General features: G+C 51.9%; 8 protein-coding genes across 8 annotated transcripts; 3 read left to right on the top strand and 5 right to left on the bottom strand.

Annotated features, from left to right (window-relative positions):
• Positions 1–9: 9 nt before the first annotated feature.
• CC1G_03830 (mitochondrial 54S ribosomal protein YmL31) lies at positions 10–480 on the bottom strand (the record flags this gene model as incomplete). Its single annotated transcript, XM_001833561.1, has 4 exons — positions 10–42; positions 96–215; positions 263–377; positions 431–480. 4 exons carry the CDS (start codon positions 478–480, stop codon positions 10–12), a joined length of 318 nt encoding a protein of 105 aa, XP_001833613.1.
• Positions 481–643: 163 nt separating this feature from the next.
• On the top strand, positions 644–3,301 carry CC1G_03829 (pre-mRNA splicing factor; the record flags this gene model as incomplete). Its single annotated transcript, XM_001833560.1, has 7 exons — positions 644–779; positions 840–1,140; positions 1,193–1,512; positions 1,571–1,981; positions 2,039–2,453; positions 2,512–2,929; positions 3,020–3,301. The coding sequence occupies 7 exons, from the start codon at positions 644–646 to the stop codon at positions 3,299–3,301; spliced, it is 2,283 nt and encodes a 760-aa protein (XP_001833612.1).
• Positions 3,302–4,084: 783 nt separating this feature from the next.
• CC1G_03828 (hypothetical protein) lies at positions 4,085–4,921 on the bottom strand (the record flags this gene model as incomplete). The annotated part of the gene is made up of 1 exon (XM_001833559.2): positions 4,085–4,921. The coding sequence occupies exon 1, from the start codon at positions 4,817–4,819 to the stop codon at positions 4,085–4,087; it is 735 nt and encodes a 244-aa protein (XP_001833611.2). The 5' UTR covers positions 4,820–4,921.
• A 390-nt stretch (positions 4,922–5,311) lies between these two features.
• CC1G_03827 (non-canonical ubiquitin conjugating enzyme 1) lies at positions 5,312–6,699 on the bottom strand (the record flags this gene model as incomplete). Its single annotated transcript, XM_001833558.2, has 8 exons — positions 6,569–6,699; positions 6,436–6,512; positions 6,363–6,374; positions 6,163–6,312; positions 6,086–6,107; positions 5,993–6,034; positions 5,838–5,940; positions 5,312–5,774 (listed from the first exon to the last, which is right to left on the bottom strand). The coding sequence occupies exons 1-8, from the start codon at positions 6,600–6,602 to the stop codon at positions 5,312–5,314; spliced, it is 903 nt and encodes a 300-aa protein (XP_001833610.2). The 5' UTR covers positions 6,603–6,699.
• Positions 6,700–6,932: 233 nt separating this feature from the next.
• CC1G_03826 (hypothetical protein) lies at positions 6,933–7,292 on the top strand (the record flags this gene model as incomplete). Its single annotated transcript, XM_001833557.1, has 3 exons — positions 6,933–6,975; positions 7,031–7,161; positions 7,221–7,292. The coding sequence occupies 3 exons, from the start codon at positions 6,933–6,935 to the stop codon at positions 7,290–7,292; spliced, it is 246 nt and encodes an 81-aa protein (XP_001833609.1).
• A 397-nt stretch (positions 7,293–7,689) lies between these two features.
• Positions 7,690–9,226, top strand: CC1G_03825 (hypothetical protein; the record flags this gene model as incomplete). Its single annotated transcript, XM_001833556.1, has 3 exons — positions 7,690–7,732; positions 7,785–8,015; positions 8,067–9,226. 3 exons carry the CDS (start codon positions 7,690–7,692, stop codon positions 9,224–9,226), a joined length of 1,434 nt encoding a protein of 477 aa, XP_001833608.1.
• A 339-nt stretch (positions 9,227–9,565) lies between these two features.
• Positions 9,566–11,325, bottom strand: CC1G_03824 (hypothetical protein; the record flags this gene model as incomplete). Its single annotated transcript, XM_001833555.2, has 5 exons — positions 9,566–10,137; positions 10,193–10,693; positions 10,751–11,071; positions 11,127–11,191; positions 11,263–11,325. The coding sequence occupies 5 exons, from the start codon at positions 11,323–11,325 to the stop codon at positions 9,819–9,821; spliced, it is 1,269 nt and encodes a 422-aa protein (XP_001833607.1). The 3' UTR covers positions 9,566–9,818.
• Positions 11,326–12,354: 1,029 nt separating this feature from the next.
• Positions 12,355–13,083, bottom strand: CC1G_03823 (hypothetical protein; the record flags this gene model as incomplete). Its single annotated transcript, XM_001833554.1, has 1 exon — positions 12,355–13,083. One exon carries the CDS (start codon positions 13,081–13,083, stop codon positions 12,355–12,357), a length of 729 nt encoding a protein of 242 aa, XP_001833606.1.
• Between the last annotated feature and the right edge of the window lie 330 nt (positions 13,084–13,413).

The following is a 13,413-nucleotide window of genomic DNA, read 5'->3' as shown; positions in this document are numbered from 1 at the left end:
GCTGGAAATCTAGAATCCCTTGGGATTAGTCCGTAGCGTGAGCTGCAACAGACGGTCAATAGGTCGGACAGTAGCACGTTGAGACAGTTACGCACTCGGGTGAACTTGGGGACCTTGTGAATGCCTTTACGATAACCCTTCACTGAAGGGCTGAAGACTGTATACTTGTCCTTTGCTGGCATCTCGTGTTCCTTCGGAAGTTCCAAGGCCCGTTCCTAATACAGAGTAAGAAGAGAAGGTGTAGCTGTAGAATTGACCGTACCAAGGCTGCACACTTCACACCGCTAGCCCTCACAGCTTCAATGACAGCGTCGACCTTCTTTAACCGCGCCCGCTGGTTAGCTTTACGCGTGACGGAGAGTTTCCAGGGAGTTTTCCTGAATACCACATTAGCTAGCAGTTGGATGACGAGGAACAGACTTGTATTCACCATAAGAGGCCTCCGAGCCTGACGCTTGATGGTCGAAACGCGCCGAACATGGTGCTCGTCGTGGAGGGTAGTGGTCGTAAACGAAATCGTTGCTGACGGGCAAAGCTAATGCTTGCCCAGAAATATTTACCGTGGGAATCAATTCTCCCAGCGTTCCGCGTCAATTCAGCCGCGTCTGACGGTGCCTACACTTGAACCACGACGGCGACGACAATGGCTGCAGTGGCTACACAACCACCTGCTGCGAATGGCCATGCTATAAACGGGGACTCTGATATGCAGAGCGCCCCAGTGACGGGCTCGTTGAGGTTCTCGACTGGCCTCATCTTGCCTCCACCCGAAATAAAATGTACGTAGTTCCTGTATGTTTTATGCCATTCAAACAGTTAAATTCCGCTTTATAATATAGCTGTCATCGACAGAACAGCGACTTTCGTTGCGCGTTCTGCCAACCCACCCCAATTCGAAGAAAAGATTCGGGAGGGTCAACGCGCGGACCCCAAATTCTCTTTCCTCAACCCACTAGACCCCTACCATGCCTATTATCGACATAAAGTGGAAAGAGTTACCGCCGGAGAGACCGAAGAGGAGACTTCTGCCCAGAAGGCTTCTGGAGAGGAAACGGAGGCTAAACAACCGGTTGATGTCGGTGTCGAACCTCCTACACCAGAGTTTATCCTCGAACTACCCAACATCAGTGGCATCGATTTGTGAGTCTTTCTTTATTGCATTGTGACGGCAAATCCGATTGAACAACTGTAGGGATATCATGAAGCTCACTGCCTTGTTCACCGCACGTCGTGGGCGTGGTTTCCTCGCAGCCCTCTCCGAGAAAGAAGGTCGCAACTATCAATTCGATTTCCTTCGCCCCACACACTCATTATTTGGCTACTTTAATCAACTCGTTGATCAGTACAACAAGGTCCTCCATCCCGATAAAGAACGGCTCGACCAGCTGAAGGGACGGTTAGCCGAAGGCGCACGATGGACAATGTTGGAACAAGGTCGCAAACATGGTGTATGGGAGAGGACTCGACGTGAAAGAGAAAAGAAGAGACAGGATGACCAAGAGGCTGAGCGAAGTGCGTTGTTTTCATCACCCCTTCACAAACTTAGAATTTAAACTAACCATTTCTCCAGTTGCTTTCGCTGAAATCGACTGGCACGATTATGCAATTGTACAGACGATTGAATTCACTGCTGCGGATGCAAACGCAGAACTACCACCTCCCATGAGCGTACAGGAAGTCGAAAGTATGACGCTTGCTCAGAAGAGGATGGCAGCCATGATCATGGAGAATACGGCCGAGGATATCGAAGCACACAAGGCTCGACAAGCTGCGGCGGAAGCAGAAGCGGCTAAGGCCGTTGGCACAGTTGGTGCATCTCAAGATGAAGATGGTGATGCTGCTATGGAGGAGAGTGACGATGAAGATGATGCTGCCAAGCAGGAGGAAGCTCGCCAACGAGAAATTGCTAGGGCACAAGCAATGCAGGCCATGCCTTCAACTGCTGGGCCGATGAAGATTCGCACAGACTATGTTCCCAAGCGTGAGTTCGCGGTGTCTGCTTGTTTTTGCAATCCTAGAAGCTGACTCGCCTTCTTAGTCGGAGCCAACAAAGGCAAAACAGCCACGACGACATGTTCTATTTGCGGGCAGCAAATCCCTGTGGATGAGTTGCAAGAACACATGCGAATCGAGTTGCTCGATCCCAAGTGGAAGGAGCAACGAGACGCGTTGGAGGCTCGCAAGGCTCAAGCATCCGAATTGCAACGTGGTGCCAATGTTGTTTCATCGCTCAAGAACCTCGCCCGTACTCGTGTCGATATCTTCGGTACTGAAACCGATGAGGAACGCAGGAAACGGGAGGAGGAAGAAGAGCGATTGAGGAGACGGGAACGAGAAAAGGTTGTTTGGGACGGTCACACAGCTTCCAAAGCCAACACTCTGGACAAATTCTCCACGAACGTCAATTTCGACGAGCAAATCGCTGCTATCCATCGTGCAAAGGGTCTTGGACCGTGCGTATTGCTTCATATCACGTTTAATGAACTGATTAGAACTGGGTTGCGGACATAGGCAAGATGCAAATGCTATTGGTCCAGGAATTGGACCAGCTGCTGTTCCCCCTCCACTTACCGCTGTGGCTTCTGGCTCTGCTTCTATACCAGCACCACCGCAGCCTGCTGCAGCTTCTGGAGCGTTTGCAGCAGCAACTGTGTCTTCCGGTCCTCAGCCTGCATCAGCGTACACTCCTGCTCCTGTGATGCTTCCGCCTCTGCGGTACCAGGGCCTCAACCCACCTCAGCCGTATGGATACCAAGCCCCGGGAGTTATGCCCGGGATGCCTGGTTATGGTGTCCCCGTTCAGGCAGGGATGGTCCGCTCTGCCGAGGAAATGGAAGCCAGCGATATGCCCCCTGCCAAACGACAGCGTGTCGCCAAGCTTCCCGGCGGTGCTTTGTACCCTGAAGAAGATTGGATTGCCATGCACCCTGTGAGTTCCTCCTCCTTGCCTCTCCACTTTCAGGGCATTCCCAGCAACTTGGCGCTAACACCCTCTTCTTCATTTCCACTCGACCTTTAGCACCCCATTTCATTGCGTGTCCAACTACCCAATGAGCCTTCCAAACCTGAGTGGAAGCTTGACGGTTCGACAATCACTCTGCCTGAACTACCACTGAATCTGTTGGTCTCCACGTTGCGTGATCGGATTCTTCTGCACACAGGTAGTTCGATCTCAATGTCTCGGTTCCGACTTACCTATGAGGGTAAATTGCTCACCAACTCGAGCACGATTGCTGCGTACAATCTGGAGGATGAGGATCTTATCGTCATGAGCTTGAAAGAAGTGACGAAGAAGAAGTAGTCCCTAGGGCTCGGAGGATTGAGTGGTCGCAAAGGGGATGTCGGAGGACTGCCCCAGCTTCACACGTACGGTTCCTTTTCGATACTTGTATCTGTATGTAATTATTTCGTTTCCCATCTCGATGTGATCCCGTTTAGCTGTTTGAGGGAACATTGTCACTCGGGCCCAAGTGGCTTTTCAATTGCTTTGGCCAAAGGTGTTTGGCCAAAGGGTCTCAACTGTCGTTTTCCGCCTTGATTTTTTCGCAGCACACGGCACGAGAATCTCAAATTGTCAAGAATCATGAGAAAAGATGCCTGAATGCCAGGCGCTGTATAAGTTTGAGTACAGCGATGTATAGAAGAGGGCCACGCGATGCCAAAGGCGAGAGTTCTAATCGCGGATATGTACAGGGAATGGACATCGTACAAGGTGATGCTACAGCTATGGTATGGAATACTGTCCGTGCAGTCATCTATGGGAACCTAAGAGACGAAGGGAGAACGATGCTACTGTACAGGTGAAGTGGGGAGATAAATAACGGAATCGACATAGGAAAGCGAAAGCAATGGATGAGAAACGATAAAGTTACAAATGTATACATAAAACCCGAGAAGGAAAAAAGTACATATAAACCATACCATAAAGCCCAAGATAGAGAGAAAGCGCTGTTTAAAGTTTACAGGGTCAGCAAGCCTGAGAGGACGCCCGCCTCCTGGATACCGAAGCCGTCGGCGCGTGTTGGAAGATGAAACCGTGGGCAAGAAGATCGAAGATAGACCTGTGCCTGTTGGTATCGCCTCCTCACCGAATAGAGGGGACATCGAAGTAATGAGATGGAGTGGTGGGCATCGCTGCGAACATTGACCGCGATTGAGGCAAATCAAACCGCGAGGAGCCCGGACTTATCGGTACAGGTCGCGTTGTGTACCCCGCAGATGTCCTCCTCCAATTCTGCGAGCCAGACTGTGGTAAAGGCCCGCTGATATATGGTGCCCCGGTGCCCTGGTTGTGGTTGTAGTAGTAATTCCTGGCGTCGGGGTGTGAGGTCGAGATGGGTAGGCCCGAGCCCCTTGACGGGGGCGAACCGATAAGGTGGTTTATCTGTGCTTGGTGGTCGACCTGTGGATCCCCACCTCGGGGACCAGCGACGGTGTTGGCCCTTGCCGGTGGTGTAATTGGCAAAGGGTTTAGATTCCTTGCAGATGGAGATCTGCAATTCGCGCTGTCTGCGCTAGAACTCGATCCGAGTGGGACGGTGTCCTGCAACCATATTTCGTCTTCTTCACTTGGGAGATGAGGAGCTTCTTCGCCGTGGAATTTTGGTGCGTGTAGGTAAGGCGAGTGAAGGAGTGAAGGGGGAATCGGAACGTCTGGAGGTTGGATTGGGATTCGTAACGAGTTTCGCCGTGTTTGCTTGGGCATCATGCCATGTTTCGGAGTCGAGGAGGTCGATGTCGGCAGCACTGATGTTGAGCGCGACCGAGTTTGGCGCTGGGCAGGAGGTGTTGGTGTCAGTCCCAACGAGCTCCCCGACATAAAGCGACCTGCAAAAAGAGAAAAAAAATAGTGGATTGGTAGCGAGGGGAGAGAGATGGCTATAAGCGCTGAGCTGGCGAAGATTGAACGGGAGGTGACAAGTCAAAAGGGTCAAGGTGCCAGAGAAAAGGGTGGGGACTATAAATGCATCCCGTGTGCATTTCTGTGTCAGAGCCCTATTAAAAATTCTTATTCACCCCAGAAGCAGTCCCCATCCCAATCGAGTCGTCCCGAAGTATTCAGAACTCAGAAGTAGGCTTTGTGATCAGCGTCCGGTTTCACGGTGACTCAAAGTTGCGCGCTCAAATTACAAGACGCGTTGGGATACAGCTGTCCTCCATGTTGTCGGGGTGAAACGAATCATATAACACTACAATGAGATAGGCCACTATATAGTACAAAGATCACTAATAATACATCGTCCATGAATCCTTTCATAGGAGTGGTGTAAGTGAAGCAAAAACTCCAATGGCAAGAGCAAAAGCAAAAACATCAGACTACCCGACGGCATATAATTGCGAAGACAAGCACGAGCAGGATCATGATAGCCGTATCCAAAAGCACCGGTGGCTTTTGCGGACTCCGGCGAGCACCCCCAGATTGAGGAAATTCTACCGGTGGATTGGAAATCACTGCAGGACTGCGAGTTTCAATGACCTGGGGAGGGTTTTGCGATTCGGACGGGCGAGTATTGACGGAGTTCTGAGCAGTGTTCTGCGAAATGGTGGTGTCTGAGACACCTGATGATTCTGTTGGGCGCTGGGAAAGGGATGCATCTCCAGATACCTCGCGCTGTGGAGTGGCGGATTCAGATGTAGGTTCTGGGGTGGAAATCGCGGTCGCTGGGGGAGGGGGAGCTGGTGAATTAATAGACTGTGAGGGGTTAGAAGTGGTCGGGTCTGGTAGGATCTCGTGGTTGGAAGTCTTGCAGACAGGGCACGTCCATTCTCGGGACCTGGCGATCGAAGTAGCGACTGAGTAAGTATCCTGAAAAGTACAGGTGCAGATCCGGACTTACAGAGCCGCTAGGCGCTTCCGTTCATTCGTGTGGGATTCAATGGAGCCAACACCAACTGCTTGCTGACCTTTCAGGGGGAAGAAGCCTTGTAATCCAATGATAGCTGAAATGCAGTTCAGACCTGCGACAGACTGAAATGAATGGCTTGGTCACACCTGTTCGCACTCCCCACGCTGGTTGCCACAGTTCTTCATGATCTAAACGAATGGTCAGAACCTAATCTCTCTAACTCAGACAACACAGCTCACAGTTGGTGAAGCTTATGCAAATCTGGAAGGGGTGGTAAGCGCGAGTCCCAGTGTGTAGTACGTCTGCAGTGACGCACCTTTGTGTTGAGTTCGAATCTTCCATTGGGTGTTAGCATCATGATCGAGGGTGGGCGAAATGGGTATTCTGCAGGCAATAGGATTCGAAAGTGGTAAATTCCGCCTTCGAACTCGGTTCCTGACGGTCCCCGTATTGTGCAGTGCCATTCCTGCGAGACGATAAGGATTGGTAGGACAAGGCTTGTCGAGCGCTACTCACAAAGATATCGTCCTGCAAATATCCGGAAACTTGATTTAGACAAGCTATTTTTGCGCACAAGACAGACACGTACCTCCAGAGGTGCGGCATGATAGTCGGTGGAAGGATCGTTAGCAAGCTCTCTGGCTTCTTGCATGATGCGCTTCACGGCTACATTGGACGGAGGTTAATTCATGGTCTTCCGGGGCTTCAACCTGGTTACTGACCAGAATTGTTCTTGTTCAGAGCTGGCGCTGGCATCTTGGGCGCTGTTGTAGGTACGAGCTCGAAACTCAGGTATCCAGACGGTGCAAGGAGCGAATTGCGGGGTCGACCACGGTGTAGCTGACTTGTATTGTGCTAACCTCGGCGATGACATTGATGGACGACGTGGTTGGACGTGGGCATCTTGCCGACTTCCATGTGACCCGGCATGTCGCCCATCACCTAAATAAAGTATCCTATTCCCAGGCTCTGCAACGTCGAGGGCGCCTCCGAGGTCGACGAGAATTGCGTCCTCGCCGTCACGATCAACAACCTCAAAAGCCTCTTAGCAAGCCTGGCCGCGCCGTTGCTCAGTCAACAACCAAAATGACTATTCACATCAAGAATCTCAAAGTTCGCCAGCGAAAGGGTGTGTAGCCTCGTCAAAACTTTCGCGTCACTTGACCTAATACCCTCTTTCGTAGCTGCTGCCACGGTGATGTGCGCACCACAACTACACGCCATGTTGGGATGCTGGGCAGCAAGCGGGGATCTGCAGTCAACAGGTAAATGCGCGCAAGCAGCCGAGAGTCTGTTCCAGTGCATGCGAACGACAGTGCGTATCCATTTTCCTCTGCATTGACCAGGGAAACTAACCCGTTGCTTGTTTCTTAGCCAATGCCCAAGAAGAGCCACAGACCAACGATTAACTACCACCTTGCCAGACTTGGAAAGAGAATTCAATAGAGGTGTTTCCTTTCTCCATGGCTTTGGTTTAATATCCTGTATAATCTCGGTTTTCGCTCTCGCAACATATCCTATCTAATTCTAGTCCACCTCACGCGCAATTGTCAGTCTCCGAACGGCTATGCTGTTGCTCAGCACACGGACGTGATATGTTCCCTCAAACCCCGGCCCTCGCCTCGTTGTCTTCATCCACCAGTGCCTCGTTCCCAGATTCTCGTCTGGGCCGAGTTAGGATGGCCTCCTTCACCAGAAGAACCATTTCGAATGACTGATCACAACGGACCCACAGAACACCACCTTGGACTGACCTCATGACCCATGGGAAACCACACAGCCTGCAGATTATAAAAGGTGTCCGTCATTCAGAAAGGTGTCGTAACGGCTCGCCCTTCCTACCATGGCAGACAGAATGGCAAGACAGGTCTACATTCTGTGGGATGGTTGGTGGACAATCCTCCAAGCTACATGGGACTTGTTAACAGTTGTTTCTAGAGAGTGCGTCGCCGAAAGCCAGCCTCGGTGGTTACACTGTCGTCGCAGCAATAAGGACGTTCGCGAGCCGTCTGGGCGTCATCAAGGCTGTCAAGTACTATGCGGACATCTCGACCAACTCGAAGGCCCGGATTTTACCGGGCCTTGCATCCGAACTGCAATGCTCTGGTGTATCGGTTATCGACACCGTCTCCGGTGGAAGAGAGGGGGCTTCTTCAAAGATGATGCTAGGTGGGCCACTTGTTAGTATACGAAGTACGTCCACTAACAAGCAGTCGTCAGCTGACTGCTTCATATTGGCCTTGGACAATCCAGACCCTTCAAAGTTCGTCCTTGTGGTTATCACTGCCGACCCAGACACTTGCTACAGTATCTCCTCACTCAGATTGAGGGGCTACTGCGTTCCGGTAATCTGTCCACTCAATACCGATGTCAACATCGCTCGCCTCTCGGACCTCCGTACCCTTGGTGTTTCAGCGTGCAATACCCTTTCTGAGATTGCTGCTAATGTACGAGCAATGTTGGACACTGTGACAGAATCTCAGAGCCCTTCATCCAACGAGCGCTCGCAAAGCCTGACCTGCCAGTCCTATAGTCCGGTTCAACCACATCGTCGGGACTTGGAGGACAAATCTCCTCAAGGCAACGTGTCACAGTCCCCCGTCCAACCAACTTGGTCGACTTCCCCGTTCGCCGTTCCTCAGCGGGAGGATGATGAACCATCTATCGTACCCTCCACCTCGACAACCATGCATCAACAACCTGCTTCCTCCACAACTGAAACCCTCCTCCGTGACGCTGTATCCTCTCCCTCTACTTCGATCCCAGAGGCCCCAGCGGCTCGATACCCCGCTCTGTCGCCTCTACGCTCGACTGCGACCCCATTTTCACCACCTCAGCATCTTACGGCGCCGTTTTCTCGACCAACAAGTAGCAACACTGCAGTGGACCGCGAACTGCAGAGCGTTCCATCGAGGACCAGTGAAGACGAACATCCTGGAGAAGCCCCCGCCACTATTGCGAACCCGACACCTCGGGCTTGGAATTGCGGACCCGTCTATCCCCCCAAGTTTAATTTTACAGGACCACCGACTACAAGCGACTGGCAGAAAGTTTGGAACATTTCTTCGGAAACGTTCGTCGGCTCGTCAGCGACCACAGCAATCACAACCACGACAGCACGAGAAAGGGAGGCTGGTATCCCGGCGCATTTCCGTGTTCTCGTCGAGGTATTGCGGGAACAGAGATCCAAAGGCATATCCGTCATGCAGCGCTGTGCTTTGACAAAACCGCTCCAAAACCGGGATCCCAAAGTTTTCGTTCGCGCAGGAACGAGTCAATTCAAGCGACCGATCAAGCAGTATCTCCAGGAGGCAGAGAAGCTTGGGATTGTGACTATCGCCAAAGGCGGGAAGACAAAGTTGGCTCCTGCCTGGTATTGAGAGGGCTATCGTTGTAATTTTGGTACTGGTGCACAGTGCTGCTGTCCGTTTTCTTCGATTATTAAGTCTAACCTTCCTTCAGCAACATGTATTCTAATAGTAAGACCATCCCTGTACTACTGACTCAATGATAATTCTTAGTCCTTTAGTTGACCTGCATCCACCCATAGATACTGGCACAGTCTGCAGATTATACAGTGTCCCGGGGGCCTTCTCGAAGAGTTGGACCTGCGGTCTCGGTTCTGTGGGATGGCCAGTGGACGATAGTACCTTCGAGTATTGTACGTTCTGATTAATGTTGACGTTTTACGACAGCGAGTGCCTCTCCCGACACTGTTTTGAACGGCTACGACGTTGCGAATATGTCCTTGGGAAATTGAGGGATCGTCCTACTACAACACTCGCAGAAGCGGGCACTGACGGAATCTCCCAGTCAGTGACCGCAGTCCTCCTCGAAGTTGCAAGAACGGGACGCTATCTGGTTCCTCGAACTGTACCTCGTTGAAAACCCCGAACCCTCTCAACAGCGCTCTGTGGACGGACATCAGACTCGTCCCCACCTAGTTTGTGGCGATTGTGAAAACATTTCTGACTAGGCTCGCTCCGAGTCCCCGTTGGGACCTCTAGGTCGCCATATCTTAAATTGAGCGCTAATTCTTCTCTTCCACTCTCCTCCAAGGCCGTGAAGCAAATCTCCTGTCTTCTTGTCAGTGATCATGATATCAAGCATCCATTGCTTGAAGACTGCTTCATCGTTGGAAAGACCTTTGCCGTCCGTTGTCAACTCGATAAGCTTGTCCACCAGCCCGCTGTCATTCTCGAGCTCCTTTTTCCTCAGAGCTCTCGTGATTGCTTCCCTGGCTTCGTGCGTGCGACCCAGTCGCTGACAAGCGGTTGCTTGGCGAATGTAACTAGGCGATTGTCAAGAAAGCTTCCGGGCCCGAGAGGTAGGAAGTTCGGACGCACCCTTTGACATAAAGTGGGTCAGCCTTCTCTGAATTCTTCCCGTCCTTCAGCGCCTTCTCGGGGTCACAGAGCGCTCCAGGCAGAAGATGAGTTGCCGCCCGGTTGGCGAAGCAAACCGCCAAAAACTGTTTCGCCTTCTTCTCTTCCTCATCGGACGCAGCTTCCCCGACAGCATCCTCCAGCGCTTCAATGGCAGTGGTATACGCTTTCAGCGCAGAATCACGGTCTTTGCTGACGAACGCTTTATTCCCAGATGCCTTTGCCTTCTCGGCGCGCTCCATGTACGCCTTATAGTTCTTCTTGTTGAGATCGAATACACCGTCTGCAACGGCTTGAGCTTCTTCCCGTGTCTCCAGCCGCCAGCGGAATGGCTTTGGGAGCGAGTCTAAGAATGGACGGAGGCCTTCTGCTTGTTGCGCCAGGCGTGACGAGATAATAAGTAGTTCAGGGAGGGCGGGCTTCGATGGCGTTAGCGGCTTCGCCATTGCCTGCTGAATAACCCTACAACCGACGATGTTTAAACCCAGTAAGCGGGAAGGTGCACATGGGAACACTCACTTCAGCACGAAGTCTGATGTCGGAAGGCCGACATGTTGCACTGTGCATCGATAAACCTCCCGAGTATCGTAGCAGTAGAAGAGGAACACGGGGCGAGCACCCGGGACGGTATGGACGTTCTCCGCCTCCACAGGCTGGTCGTTCTCGTCCGCGTATCCAAAGGGATCCATTTGAAGAATCCAGACATCATTCTTCTTGATTTCCTTTGCGAGTGACTTGAAGTCGAACCCGGACAGGTCCTCTAGGGTCTGCGAGCTTGACCCTTCCGAGTCGACTTGGCCAATAAGTTGATTCATTTCTTCCGGATTGTTCTCCAGATACCTGGAACGCGTTGTGGACACTTTTCTGTTATTAATGCGATTTAAAAGGCAGGTACCTCATTATATCAGTCATTTCGACCTTGCCCGTGACTGGATTCTTCGGAATCTTGTCGACGATAGACTAATAAAACCGTAGCGCCCTTTCCATCAGTTCAAGAACGTTGGGTGTAAGGGGAACCAATTTCGACTGACCATAAGGAATGCTTCATCCAAGCCGCCTGCTTGTGAGGTTTCTGTTCCTCTCGGAGGGGCCATGACTAGTGTTGAATCTAATGTTTAGAGAAGTGGTGAAGCGTAAGACTCAGAGGCGATGATGGTAGAGACCAACGGACCCTATGATACGATATGATGCCATCACCCCGTCAATTATCGCGGCAAGCGCTCGTCCACCAAGTCCTGACCAGCTCGCGTAAGGTACTCCACCGCTCACTCGCCTTTCGAGAAGTGCGGTGAGTCATCTCTAACTTGTTCTAGATACGGCGTGGAACTAACACACCTCCTCGGCCAGTCACCCAGGGGCAGTCCCAGTTGGCTCTGCGTATACGCCTCCTACAAGCAGGATGACTTGAACGAATACTCAAGTGGAGGTCTCGCTGGGAGGGCGAAAAACGGCATCCTGCACATCGTTGTCTCCACGCTACTACTGCCAGCGAGCTCTGGTCTTGCTCTGACTGGAGATAGATATCTGGCGGTGGAGGTGTTAAGGCATTGCCTTTATTACGGATGCTACAAAGTCGTTTCGCTCCAGTTGGCGTGGTCAGCGTTGCGGGACAATCTTGCAGATTAATGCCAAACTTTGGGCCATGGGCTTCTGGAATGTGTTGTATTCCGATAGGAGCACATTGTCCTCTGGCTCGGCCCGAGTTGTCCAACGGAGGATGATAGTACTACGCGGTGCTCATTTGCAAGCGTGTCACAAGCAAGGTCACATCAACTGCCCTTGCTATTATTCCCTCTGTTCGTGGTGCACTTTTGCGCCCAACTCCCAGGAAAGCTCTTAGCACTTTCTGCACACAACGATGGAAATAGCCCGTGCTATGCAAATCTAGTATATTGTCGACAGTTGGATGGAAGCAGTGGACGCGCATATTATTGCATTAGCTACCTGGGCAATTCAGGTACGTATAGACCTAGGAAGACCGCCCGCTAAGAATGACTATCTCTTCCAAGGTATCAGCTCCGATTTACAAGACTACGGTCATGCCAATTCTGTGACGGAAACGAGTCGGACCTTCGGATAAGGATGCTTGCTAATACCAAGGAATACGCACCATCGTTGCCACGTTAACGAGCACCTTCACTTCGAGCTGTGATCTTATAGACCTCCCCCAAGTTTTTCTGCATGAGCCCATGGACTGCCTTCTGGTTCAGTGCATACGTCTCGCGCATGCACTGTGAATTGACCTTGCAGACAGGCGACGTCTGTTGTATCACAAACGGAGGCCTCTCGGGGAGAGTGGCCATTGGCACCCCCCAGAGCATGGTAGCCGCTTTCCCGCAGTGCCGACAGAGCCATAGGGAATGGCTCAGAACCCACTCTTCGCAGCTTTTGAGAACCTGGGTGAGGAATGCTGAGCTCTCCTCCCGTGGTGCCCCTTTACGACACCATTTCGTGGGAATGTCTTCTATGAATTGAAAAATGCGGTCGCCGGGCAGTTCGCGGAAATTGGATGGGCCGACGACGAGGGTGATGTGGAGTTTGAGCAGCGGTTCGCCGTCGATGATAAATGGATCGACGACGCGGGGCTTGTAGAAAGAGACGATGTCTGCTTTGGTGATCGCCGGTGGTTGCTTTACTGGCTTCGGTCCTGGTTCAGGTTCGGTTTCTGGGACGGGGATTGCTGGGCCATTATCTTTCCGAATGCTACGAAGTCGTTTGGCTCCCAGAATCCAGTCGGGATGGTCGGTCTTAAGGATTTCTTGTAGCCTCTTAATGCCTATGTCTTTACCATCCGCTTCTTGGATACATTGAATCTCTGATAAGAGGATGTCGTCTTCTGGCTGGGTCGTCATAGCACCTCTACAAGTTCAAGTGGGCCAATTGCCAAGGTTGACTGTCACGCCCCCTCATTTGCGTGTTGTCACAGGCACGAGCGCGTAACGGTCACGCGCCCCTATCGTAGCTTCAGGTGCGTGACGCTCGCACTCCCTTCCCCTTCGAACGCTTGCCATCTGCGCCTTTTGGTCATGCCATCTTACGCGCCATCCCTAGTGAAAGTAAGCACTTGCTACCAATTGGAGCTTGGCAAGCGCCCGTCGTGGTCGGTCTGACATTAATTAAACCTCTTCGAATTCCGAAATCAGTAAGGAGGCCCCGTTCCTCCTGGAGTCCAGGGATCATGG

This window comes from Coprinopsis cinerea (genome assembly GCF_000182895.1).
Source record: "Coprinopsis cinerea okayama7#130 chromosome 2 map unlocalized cont3.2, whole genome shotgun sequence".
Classification (NCBI taxonomy): domain Eukaryota; kingdom Fungi; phylum Basidiomycota; class Agaricomycetes; order Agaricales; family Psathyrellaceae; genus Coprinopsis; species Coprinopsis cinerea.
This window is presented reverse-complemented; position numbering and strand designations above follow the sequence as displayed.